Source organism: Danio aesculapii, chromosome 11 (genome assembly GCF_903798145.1).
Source record: "Danio aesculapii chromosome 11, fDanAes4.1, whole genome shotgun sequence".
In the NCBI taxonomy this organism is placed as follows: Eukaryota; Metazoa; Chordata; class Actinopteri; order Cypriniformes; family Danionidae; genus Danio; species Danio aesculapii.
In genome coordinates this window covers 37822348-37836264 of record NC_079445.1, presented here as the reverse complement: position 1 = coordinate 37836264, position 13917 = coordinate 37822348, and the positions used below count along the sequence as shown (strand labels likewise).

Below are 13917 nucleotides of genomic sequence, written 5' to 3'. Positions count from 1 at the left end.
CCAATTCACCTATACCTCATGTCTTTGGACAGTGTAACCAGAGCATCCGGAGGAAACCCACACGAACATAGGGAAAACATGCAAACTCCAGCCAGGGCTCGAACCAGCGAGCTTCTTGCTGTGAGGCGATCACTGCTACCCACTGCGCCACTGTGACGCTAAGTTGATAACATGTTTGAAGTTTAAACAAGTAATTTCAACTAATGCATTACATTAAACTGACATAAATCATGAACTTACTTAAATATAGTAAAAAAAAACTGCTTTGAAATTACTCACCAAGGTCCAGAAAGCAGCTTGGGTTTAGTTGATCTATATTGATGATCCATATGTATGAATGAAAGAATGAATGATGATCCATATGATGATTATTACAAATATAATGTCAAATTGTATGCATTATTTATTTATACATCTGACAATCATCAGATATTTGTCGCGCAATTAAAGCTAAAGTGCTTTGATAATAAAACTAAGATCACAACAGCAGCTTTTACGACATAATATTGAAGATAAACTGATATAGTACAATTATATTATCATCATACGTCTTACTTTTTGACAAAAAAAAACATCTAAAAAAAATTATGTTTTGGTAAAATGTATTTACCTATAAACAAAGTTTTTGTGGTAACACTTTACAATAAGGTTCATTAGTTAATGCATTCACTAACATGAACTAATCATGAACAACACTTGTACAGCATTTATTAATCATAATTGAACATTTACTAATGCATTATTATCATCCAAGTCCATGCTTTTTAACATTAGTTAATGCACCGTGAGTTAACATGAACTAACAATGAACAACTGTATTTTCATTAACTAACATGAACAAATACTGAAGTAAATGTATTGTTCATTGTTTGTTCGTGTTAGTGAATGCATTAATTAACATTAACTAATGAACCTTATTGTAAAGTGTGACCATTTTTGTTTTCCCCTCCATATTAGCAAAGACAATAAAAATCCTGATGCATCAAATGCCAAACATGATTTTGTCACATTTAATATGGGCTCAAGATAGATATACAGTTAAAGTCAGAATTATTAGCCTACCTTTTAATTATTTTTTCTTTTTTTAAATATTTCCCAAATGATTTTTAACAGAGCAAGGAAATTTTCACAGTATGTCTGATAATATTTTTTCTTCTGGAGAAAGTCTTATTTGTTTTGTTTTTTTTTGTTAGTTTTTTTGGCTAAAATAAAAGCAGTTCTAAATCATTTTAAGGTCAAAATTATTAGCCCCTTTAAGCTATATTTTTTTCTCGATAGTCAACAGAACAAACCATCATTATACAATGACTTGCCTAATTGCCCTAACCTGCCTAGTTAACCTAATTAACCTAGTTAAGCCTTTAAATGTCACTTTAAGCTGTATAGAAGTGTCTTGAAAAATTTCTAGTCAAATATTATGGACTGTCATCATGGCAAAGAGAAAATTAATCAGTTATTAGAAATGAGTTATTAAAACTATTGTGTTCAGAAATGTGCTAAAGAAAATCTTCTCTCCGTTAAACAGAAATCAGGGGGGAAAATAAACAGGGGGGCAAATAATTCAGGGGGGCTAATAATTCTGACTTCAACTGTACATATAAGATCTATAGGCATACCTAAAATTTTGACTAGTTTAATTAAAATAAGGACTACACTTATTGTTGTTGACTGATAAACAAATATATTTTACTAACCAGATGTTTTCCTGTTGATATATTCATCCATTCATCTTCCTTCAGCTTTGTCCCTTTATTCACCAGGGGTCAGAATGAACCGCAAACTTATCCAGCATATGTTTTACGCAGCGGATGCCCTTCCAGCTGCAACCCAGTACTGGGAGACACCCATACGCACTGATTCACACACATACACAACGGCCAATTTAGTTCATTCAATTCACCTAGTGCATGTCTTTGGACTGTGGGGGAAACCCACGCCAACACGAGATGAACATGCGAGCTCTAAACAGAACTGACCCAGCGACCTTCTTGCTGTAAGGCGACAGTGCTAACCACTGAGCCACCGTGTCGCCTCTGTTCATTTATGCCTAGTTATCTACATTCGACACAAATCATTTAATATTTGCCAAATTAATATTTGCTCAATGATATAAAATACAATGAGTTACTCAAACTGTATTTGTCTTTTATAGTCCAAAGGCCTTTTCTGGATCTCATTTACTAGCAGTAAATATTTGAGAAAAGGGGAAGTGTGGAGGTAAATACGCACCAGATCATTTTTGTTTACACAGAATACGTTTTACTGTGTTCGGTTATGCTAATTTTAGCTGTTTTATAAACTGCTGCTCTGCGTCTTGCTCATGCGTATAAACACGTCATATGCTTTAAAAGTTTCACGTGCTCAGTGTGTGGTCCCTATTGTTTCACTTGTTCCACTGCTTTTTATATTTTAACCGCAAGAAAGCTAATAGATGGTATGAGGATGTCAATGTGGTGTGCACCTGCAAATGTAGCCTACTGTAATGCTACTTGATCAAATGAATAAATGTGCACGATGTACATGAAATAGCCGACTGATTTAAGTTCAAATGAAATGATAAGGATTTCGCCTGCATTATCAGTGCGAGTTAAAGGATATCGTGGAACTTTGAGAGTTTAAAAAAAGTCTTATAAAGCAAAATAAACCGATCTGATTGAAGATTACTAAACTGAAGATCTTATATAGAACTACAACATCTTAGGCAAATGGAATTGGTTGTGTTGCTCACTAAAGTATAGAGAGAGTGAGATTTCTGTTGCATTGGCTGATCATTGCTTTAAACCAAAATTCGATTTTGAGACAACAAATTGAAAGAGTAATTACAGAAATGTGCTTCTCTTTCTGAACACTGCCATCTGAACTCAAACCAGCCTAAAACTGCTGAAAAGATGGGTAAGTTATTCCATGCAAATCTCAGTTTTGCCATGAAAAACCCCTTTCTAATTTGTTTGTATTGTCAACATTTTCAAACAATTTTATTTGATTTACCACTTGCATAAAAGAGAGATGTCACATCTGTAGTGAAGTTATTTCCTCGGAAATGTAAATTAAAATGTGCAACACCTATGTTATTGATTAGTATTATTTATTTTGGCTTGCGCAGTTTAATTCACAGAATTTCTACAAATGTTGTATACTGTAAACTCACATACTTTATTTGGTCACATCCCGCATGTTTATTTCCATTTTTTAAAATATAAACACATTATAAAACACATTTACAGATTGATATTTACTTCCTTTAACTTAGTTGTTTTGGAAAATATTAACACATTTTCAATATACTGTGAAAATATACATACACAGTCAAGGTTTTACTGCAGATATCATATCCATAATTCTGGAATTGCTTGGGTCACATCATGCCACTTTAAAAGTTATGCATTTGACTAAATAAATATATACCAAAAAGATACCTAATAAACCAGAAACAGGCGAGTGCGTAACCTTATCTGGTTTTAACTTGTGTCAGTTTAATGTTTACTACATATGCAGTGGTATAAAGTGATGAATTACAAATACTCAAATTACTGTCATTGAGTAGTCAGGAATTGTAGTTTACTGTGTAGTTACAAATGTTCACTTTTACTTGAGTCCATTTTTAGTGCTGCAAACTGTAGGTACTTTTACTGAATTACTTTCCTTTAAAAGTGCCATCTAAAATTTCAGTCGAAAATGTACATTTCTCAGCCTCCTTTGTTTATGTTATTTTACTGTAAAGACCACGAAAAGAACTTATTTTTGCCATAATATATATATTCAGCAAAAACAGCTTTAGGTAAGTGATACCTACAGTACGTCTTTAAAGCAGGACATAAACGTTATGACCCACTAAAGAACATTTTTGACCGTATATATTTGATTTTTGAATATATATATATACACAGTTGAAGTCAGAATTATTAGCCCCCCTTTAAATTTTATTTTATTTTTTAAATATTTCCCAAATGATGTTTAACACAGCAAGGATATTTTCACAGTATGTCTGATAATATTTCTTCTGGAGTCTTATTTGTTTTATTTCAGCTAGAATAAAAGCAGTTTTTATTTTTTAAAATCCATTTTAAGGTCAAAAATTGTTTTTGATAGTCTACAGAACAAACCATCGTTATACAATAACTTGCTTAATTACTTTAACTTCCCTAGTTAACCTAATTAACCTAGTTAAGCCTTTAAATGTCACTTTAAGAATAGAAGTGTCTTAAAAAACATCTAGTAAAATATTATTTACTGTCATCATGGCAAAGATAAAAGAAATCAGTTATTAAAACTATTATGTTCAGAAATATATTGAAAAAAAATCTTCTCTCCGTTAAACAGAAATTGGGGGGGGGGAAATAAACAGGGGGGCTAATAATTCTGACTTCAACTGTATATATGTATTTATATATATGAGTCTATGATATGACTCTATGATGATTGGATAAGTAGAATAATCAGTCCTGTGATTCTCATCCAATCAAATAAAAAGAAAATGGTGCTAATGTACAGTAAGTTTTCAATTGCATGGTATAGAATCATTTTTACAGCAATACAAATTTCTCACTGTTTGGTTTTTGGTATCAGTACAGTTCGATATATGATGTTTAGTAAAAAAGCACTGTCAAAAAACTATACAAGCAAAACACAATACAAAATAAATACAATACAGCAAAGATAAACAGTAATAAACAGTAAAATAAACAGTGCTTTTCAGGTGTTTCATGTTCCTAACAGGACATTTAATCACGGATAGCCTTGTTTTAGCACATGCATTCAAACATGCACATAGCCAGTTCAGAGATTAATTAATGAAATGGGGCAAATGCAAAATAAAATTGTAAAATTTTATGGTCAAACTGAAAAACCAATATCAGACATAAATAATAATAATATGTGTCATTATTATTAATATGTGAAACAAATACAGGGATGGGCAAAAATACATTGAAATGTATTTTAAAATAAAATACCAAATACTTCAGTTTTACATGTATCAAAACATGTACGTTTAAGTCAGCTTCTCCGCACCTCTTTCACCTCTACTGTACATGAGGTATTCATAAAAATGTGTCTTGTGTTTCACTGTGATTTTAGTATAGATTTTGTACAAATTTCATACAAAAAGTCCTGTATTGAAGATGATCTATTTAAACACTGTAAAAACGATTGCAGATAATGAGTTGGAATATAGTACTATATCTGTTGATTGTGAAAATTGCCACCATCTCTTAAAAGTCTCATGTATCAAATATTTTGCAACTGAAATCATTAAAACTCAAGGTAAAATCACGATTTCTGAAAACGCCAAAAATCTCCAGTTTTAGTCATTTCCATAAATCATGTTTTTGTTGTTGTTGTTTTGCAGTTGTACTCTTCAATACACAATATAAAACGATACCTCCAAAAAAATTTGGCTATCTGTTTTTGCTGCCATAAAACCTGTGTTGGGAGTTTTTGACCAGTTTGTAGACTGGATTATTATTAAACATTTTTTATCTCATACTGATATGTCAAAGTTTGTAATTGTAGCTGCAAATCAGCTACTAACATTTGAAACAGTCAATGAAGTTTTGTAAGTATCGCCACTGTAGGACTGTATGTTGTTTGACTTGCTCATAAATCTACCCCTGCTATTGGTCTGGTACTGATCTGGTACCCATGGTACTTTCTTTATATGTAGTGCATAATTTCCATTCAAGCATTGACAACTGAGAAAGCACCAATCAAATGCCACATTTTTATGATGTCATGTATAGGCATGGGACGATAACCGTTTTCAAGGTATACCGCAGTTTGGAAAAGTCAAGGTTTTCAAACCGCCAACATTTTCTGTAATACAGTTCCTAAGGTACGCGTTAGATTTTTTATTTAATTTTTTTGTTGTTTTTTTAGGACAACAGTATTTCCAGCAGAAAAGATATCCAAAGATGCCGTTTAAAATTGTAGAGAAACCTGTGCATTTAAAACTAATTAAGACAGCAGAAGTCAATGGTTCATTTGAATTATATAGCCTGACATGTTTACTGCTCCAAAATATAATAAATCTTTCAAGAAATAGAATATATTGTTAAAGGGGAAGAAAGTTTTAGTTTTTTACTCAGACATTTAAAAAGAAGATATTTTAGAGCGGTGAGCACAATACCGTGACACCGTGATATTTTTATCCAAGGTTATCATACCATCACAATCTTATACCGGCCCATGCCTAGTCATGTAAACTTCTTACAAAGTATTTTACAGTATTCTAAAAATACAAGACACTAAAGTATTTTGATACAAAATATTAAGCCATTTTCATCCACTCTATCAAATACAAATTACACCATTTTGTATGTAAAATACATATTTGAAATTCATGTATCATAAATACTGCCCATCCCTGGACAAATATCATATGTGTATTGAAGTGTGCAGGTTGTATTGAATGGTTCAACTTTATACATCCCTACTACTTGCGGCTTTTGAGTACTTTTAGAAGGGCTACTGTTTACTCATACTTTGAGTAATATTCACATCAAATACTTTACTTGCTCTAGATTTTTTGGCAAGAAATGGTACTTCTGCTTGATTTTTCAGTATTCATTCCACCACTGGATATATGCACATGTTTAGCAACACGATATATCTCAAAATATACAGCATTGTTTTGTTTTGTATCTTTAGATTCATTCATTTATTTCTTTTCGGCTCGCCACAGCAGAATGAACAGCCAACTTATACAGCATATGTTTTACGCAGCTGATGCCTCTCCAGCCGCAACCCAGCACTGGGAAACACCCATACACACTCTTTCACACACATACATTAAGGCCAATTTAGCTTATTCAATTCACCTATAGCACCCGGAGGAAACCCACGCCAACACGGGGAGAACTTGCAACCTCCACACAGAAATGTCAACTGACCCAGCCAGGGCTCAAACCAGCGACCTTCTTGCTGTGAAGTGATTGTACTACCTATTGCGCCACCGTGACGCCTGTATCTTTAGATTTTAATGAAAAAATGACATTATAAACACACCAATGACAGTGAGTCCAAGCCATTGGTCATTGTAGCATCACTCATGGAAATGTTCTCCATATTTGTTAACAAATAAATACTGATTGTTAACAATTGCATGCTTGTATGTAAACAACTTATTTCATGGACTTGATCATGTCATTTACTCTTGAGCACTCAAAGGTTAATTCATGAAGTCTATAATCTGTATAGGGCTCCTATATGGAGAGTCTGTTTCCACACCCCCCTTTAAAAAGACCCATTAGTTCCTTCCTGAATTTTTCTGACATGAAAACATAGAGAATGGGATTGGCCACAGTTGAAGACGTTGCCATGATGCGAGAAAATGTGGCAAATGGTCCTAACTGAGAAAAAGGCCCAATCGCTTTGTCTCTCTCAGCCATCTGAGCAAACATCAACCCATATGATGGCAGCCAACACACCGTAAACGCCAGCACTAACAGAGCAGACGTTTGGGTCACGTGCACATGGTAGTGCTCCAAACGGTCAGTGGTTTGAGTTGTGCGACCCCGCCTAGTGATCTTCAGGAAGTGATATATCTTGGCGTAAGCTATTATGATGATCCCAAGTGGAAATGCAAAAGCCAGTAGGAAGTGGCACACTCCGTAAGCCAACTGGCCAGACTCCGAAAGGAAATTAAAACATGCCAAGTCCTCACGAGATTCACGGTCGTCCACTCCTGAAATCAGCGTCCTCCAAGCAAACTGAGGCGATGCCAAGATAATGGCTGGTATCCACAGTACACCAGCGATCACTTTCATACGGCCCTCTCTACGCCATCGATACGCTTTTGATTGATGAACGACAATAACGTATCGAGCGAAGGCCAAAGCAGCCAAAGTAAAGGCGCTTGCAGCCGTACACATGGCACTTAGGAAGCTCACAGACTTGCACATGAAGCTGCCAAATGGCCAGTGACGGGTTGCAATGGCCACCGTGTGATATGGAAGACAGCAAAGCAGAAGAAGATCCGCCACACTTAAAGACAGAAGAAGAACATCTGTGCCATTTGCGTTGGTTTGTTGGAGCCCTCCTGTCCTTCCTCCGCTGGGCTGTCCTTGTCCTTTGCGCATCATTCTACTGATGACAATGAGAACCAGGATGTGTCCGACTACTCCAGTCACCAGGATGAAGCTGTCGAATATGGGAACCAACACTCGCTCAACATCACTCAGGTCAGGACTGGAACTGTTTGACTCGGATATGTTAACCATGATGGAGTGTTCAAGAATCCTGTGTAATTTTAAATAAGATTAGTTCTTTAATCAAACACTTTTAACAATTTTTGTAAATTACACAGTATTTAACTGTATTATAAACTGTATTTTACAGTTTTGCGGTATGTTACTGTATATTAAAGTTGCATTGTGAAAACTATACTGTAAAACCCATAAAGTTAAGGTAACTCAAACCGTTTGAGGAAACTGACTGCAACAAACCGTTTAAGTTCAAAAACTAATCCTAATGAGTATTGTGAACTTAATCCATTTGAGTAAATGAAGCAATTTGAGCACAGTAAAACCCAATAAATGGAGAACTCAAACCAACTGAGTACTGTAAAACCCAATAAGTTAAGTCAACTCAAACCGTTTGAGGAAACCGATTGCTACAAACCATTTAAGTTCAAAAACTAATCCTAATGAGTATTGTGAACTTAATCCATTTGAGTAAATGAAGCAATTTGAGCACAGTAAAACCCAATAAATGGAGAACTCAAACCAACTGAGTACTGAAAAACCCAATAAGTTAAGTCAACTCAAACCGTTTGAGGAAATCGATTGCTACAAACCATTTGATTAAAAAAAAAAACTAATCTATATGAGTACTGTGAACTCCATTAAACTTAAAGTAATGACGGGCCAGACGGAATCTGCGGACGTTTTTTGCTATTTCTGCGAATTGTTTTAAAAATCTGTGGATTTCTCCAGAATTATTTTGAGTATCATAACTAAAACCTTAATATGTGAAATAAAAAATAACATCTTTTTAACATGTATTTAATGTTTAAAATCCAAATCCAATTAGATTCACTTTATTTGGTAAACGAAGCAAGTCTCTCATATAATAGATCTACTAAAAGACAGAAAATATCACTGTACAGACTGCATTGTACATAAATCAGATGAACATATTAACATCATATTAGTCAATAATATTACTGAAATTAATTTAAAAACTGAATAAATATAGATTTACACACATTTACTCAAGTAAATAAACAGAATCAATGATAGGCTAAAAATCTGCAGAATTCTGCGCGTGCAGATTTCGTGTGGGGTATTTATTTAACTCATTAACTTCAACACTGACTTCAAAACTCTTTGCAAATGAGTAGAATTAACTTTCAGTCAATTTTGAGTTAACTACACTCATTTCATTTGATAAAGTTGACTGTTGGGTTTTACAGTGTACACAAAGACATCACCTATATGCTATATAACCAGTGCTTAATTGGTAAATGAATAATTCCCCGAACAAAACCAGGAAATAAAAGTTACCGTGACCGACATCCACCAATCAAATTTCAGTTTTCCCAGAACAGACGTGATTAAACGATGATAGCGCAAAAAAAGAGCATCACATTTCTGAACGGTCTTTAATTATTTTGTGCCATATAACATTATAGGTCAGTCGTGGATAATAAAAACATGTAGCTACAAGCATAAATCGTGTGAACAATCACTATTCAGTTCACTTCGCTATGTTATGTGTCGAGTGAAAAAATAAATTATTAAATGACTCAGTCTAATCTTCAAGAAGAGCCTACAGTTACCTCTTCTGTCATATTCTGGCTGACTTGAGATTGCTTTGCTTCTGTCTCCTGCTATCTTGATTAATTCACGCAGATTTGATCAGGCTCATTATCAGATTTACTAGTGGTTTTAAAAATTAAAATAAGCTTGACTGCCTATGCCATTATTTATTTTCGCTGCTCACTGTGCGCGAAACAATGACCAACCAATGAGAGTGATTGTAAAAATAAGAAAGCCGATTGGTTGAAACAATTGTTGAGGGTCAATAGTTAAACGTTACTTTTCCTTTAACTTGCATATGGTAACTACCCTCCACACAGCCTTTGCTTGCAACCATTCACATTCTCTCTCTCTCTCTCTCTCTCTCTCTCTCACACACACACACACACACACACACACACACACACACACACACACACACACACACACACACACACACACACACACACACAACTATGTTTAAATGTGTATGTGTATATATATATATATATATATATATATATATATATATATATATATATATATATATATATATATATATATATATATATATATATATATATATATATATATATATATAATAACTTTAACTGTAAAAAGCTATTAGTTACTAGTTAATTAAAGTTTTTAGTAACTAATGAAGTTATGGCAACTACTAACCTTAACTTGTCTGATTTTGATTGTATTGCAATAATCTTCACCTTTGGTAAAGTGCTTTGAAACAATACTGATTGTGAAAAGAGCAACACAAATACACATGAATAGAATTTTACAGTAAAGATATACAATACTGTAAATACATACAGCAAGATCAATGGTGCTGTAAATGTCAATACAGTATTTTTGCTGTAATCGATTTACAGTAAGTTACTGTAGATTCTACAGGACATTGTCAATAGTGAAGTATTATATTTTATGTATCTTAACAAGAGGTTTTATAATTGTAATCCAGCTAACAGTAAACATTCGCAGAAGGTTCCTTCAAAATTCAAACGTTCTTTCAGTACATAATGTCTGAACGAGCAAGAAAAAAACCTGGACAATTCAAATGTTTTACAATTTTCATAACTTAATGTTAATGATAGCAAAACGTTCTTAGAAATAGTTCTTTCAGATGGTTCTACTCACTTGGAATTTGCAGTCTTACAGCAAAAACGTTTTGAGATTTTTTCAGAGACTTTACAAAAGTGTGCAAACTATTTTTTTCAGCTATTCTTAATTTGGTTATAGACTGTATATCCTTATGCATTCTTGTAGAACAGTGTGACGTCCAGCGTTGATCATACTGTACAGCAGTCTTGATAAAAGGCTCTGGAATGCATCAAAGTTAATGATTGCAGCAAGACTCAATGTATGAAATCCTGCTGTTGGTTTGCTGTAGTTCCCACTGGGTAATGCAAAATATTCCCTGATGACATTGATTAATTGTCTTTCCACAGATATCAATATCCTCTATGACAGATTTGAGGCAAAAATTCTTGCAGTTACTCAAATAATTGAAGATTCGTTCAATGGTTTTGCTGAATTCTTCTGAAAACTGGAAGATGATTTCAATAAATTCAGCATTGGTGGGCTTGGTAATCCAGAGCGTCAATCTACAGGCATTATTCAAAAGATCTGGAGTGCGAAGCTGTGCTTCAAATGCAAACTTCAACAGCCGGATAAAGGCAAGTCAATGTCCTTTGACCTGACAGCCGTGACGCAGCTCCTATAAACACAGAGCTCTGTTTAACCACTCATTCAGTCAATAGAGAAAACCTTCAACTCCTCTCAGTAGTTTCTTTCTTTCCCAGGCTGTTTCAAACTGGAATCAATTTGCAAGCCTTACTTGCATTGTAAAAAAAAAAAATCTACATTTGCGTAGTCCAAAAATTTTAATTCTGCCGTTATTTTACTTACTCCCATGTCATTCTTTATTTTGAAACACCAAGGAGATATAGTTTGAACAGTTTTTGGTTACATAATAACAGTTAAAGGGGTTCAAAACAGTCTTTATGACTAAAATAAACAAACAAATAAACAAATTTCTTATTGTGTTCTGCAAAATAATAATAATAATAATAATAATAATAATAATAATAATAATAGTAATAATAATAATAATTATTATAATAATAATTTATAATAATAATAATAATAATAATAAAAATAATAAAAATAATTTATATTAATACTTTAAAATAATAATAATAATAATAATAATAATAATAATAATAATAATGGGTTGGAATGAAATAAGGGAGAATAACTAACACTGTAAAAAGCTATAAGTTGATACTTAAATGAGCACTTCAGGTAAAGTCAACAGTTCCACGTTACTATGAGTTTACTCACTTTTTTAAGTAAAGTAATAATCACTTTTTACAGTGAATGAACATATTTTACTTTTTGGTTAATCATCCTTCTAATAACTACTGAAAATTTATATGAGTTACATAAGCTTGAATTTATGTCAGGTTCCTTTAGAGTGTTACAGAAAGTCATAAACTTACGTGATCTGAAAGTCTAAATGACATGGGCAAAGGGCAAAACAAAAAGATAAAGTGTCCCATGCGTAATTTAGATTGTCTGTGTACCTGCTGACTCATAAATACCCTCATTATTATCTCCTTGAAGACTTAGCTTAATCCAGTGAATCACCATGACTTGGTTTATGACAAAGCTTGGTCAATGTTGAAGCATGTTGTCCATTTGCCTGTTCTAGTCTGCATATGTCTGATGAAGGGAAGATGATTCGTCAACATATATATATATATATATATATATATATATATATATATATATATATATATATATATATATACACATGCTAAAACATTACCTTATGAACAAAGGTTTCGCCTGATTCACTTGTATTTTCGCACATTTACATTTTTAAATAGCAATATGAGACTTTGATCAAAAAGATCAATAAAGTTATTTTTATTGACATCTTTAATAGTTAAAAATTAAATATTGTCTGGGTTGGTCATGTAGGTTATGTTATAAAGACAGGTAATGAGATGTCAGTTCTATTTCTATGTCTATTTATATAAATATCACTTGTCATCAGTGTTGGTTTTTAAGTAATGAGTAAAGTAACGCATTACTTAAAAAAATTAAGTATTAATATTTTAGTTACTTTTTAAAAATGTAACGCGAGTTACATTTTTGTTTAATTAATTAGCTTTTACTGCGTTTTCTGCGTTCGCGTGGGTTTCCTCCGGGTGCTCCGGTTTCCAAAGACATGTGGTACAGGTGAATTGGGTATGTGAAATTGTCCGTTGCGTACGAGTGTGAATGAGTGTGTATGGATTTTTCCCAGATAATGGTTGCAGCTGGAAGGGCATCCGCTGAGCAAAACATGTTCTGGATAAGTTGGTGGTTCATTCCGCTGTGGCGACCCCGGATTAATAAAGGGACTAAGCCGAAAGGAAAATGAATGAATGGATGAAATTGAGATGAGAGAATGCACATGGAAGAAAAAGTATTGTACTTGAAAATGGTTTGTACTTTACTAATAAGATAAGAAGTACAAAAGCAGCAAACACATTGCTTTAAACTTTCATTAATCTGTATACACGGCATGTAGAGCTCTGAGCTCAGGAAGTTCCTAGAATATAACATTATCCAATGTGTTTTTTTTTTTAATTTTTTTTTTCAAGGTAAATGAAGGTGTAGGTTACACAGTGTGTTATTAATTGCAAAGCTTCGCTATTTTAAAAAACAAAAACATAAAAAAACTGCAAGTTTTGAAAGAGATCAAGCCACAGCCTGGTCAGAAAAAGTAAAGCAAAATAATTCAAAAGTGACAACATATCACCATAAAAAATAACTAAGTAATGCACTTAGTTACTTTTTAGGAGAGTAATATTGCAATGCATTACTTGCAAAAGTAACTTTTTCCAACACTGCTTGTTTTACAATAAATAGACTCAAACCACTAAAATGTTAATGCAAATAAAAGTCAGTCTGCTAAGATTTAATGAAATTTTCAACATCAAAAGTCGTAGGGGCAAAATACCATAATTTTGAAAATGCAAATAAATCTCAATTAGTGAAGCACAATCAACACTACATACAACTGTTAATCAAAATCTTTTCCATAAAACTTGTCTGATTTTTGTTAGGGAAATGTCCATTAAATAATAGACAATATAGTGACAGTGTAGTTTCTGTTGTT

At 33.2% G+C, this 13917-nt stretch overlaps 1 protein-coding gene across 1 annotated transcript; it reads right to left on the bottom strand.

Moving 5' to 3' along the window:
- Positions 1 to 5683: 5683 nt before the first annotated feature.
- On the bottom strand, positions 5684 to 11369 carry LOC130236903 (galanin receptor type 1). The gene is made up of 2 exons (XM_056467639.1): positions 10884 to 11369; positions 5684 to 8235 (listed from the first exon to the last, which is right to left on the bottom strand). The coding sequence occupies exon 2, from the start codon at positions 8214 to 8216 to the stop codon at positions 7200 to 7202; it is 1017 nt and encodes a 338-aa protein (XP_056323614.1). The 5' UTR covers positions 8217 to 8235; positions 10884 to 11369; the 3' UTR covers positions 5684 to 7199.
- Between the last annotated feature and the right edge of the window lie 2548 nt (positions 11370 to 13917).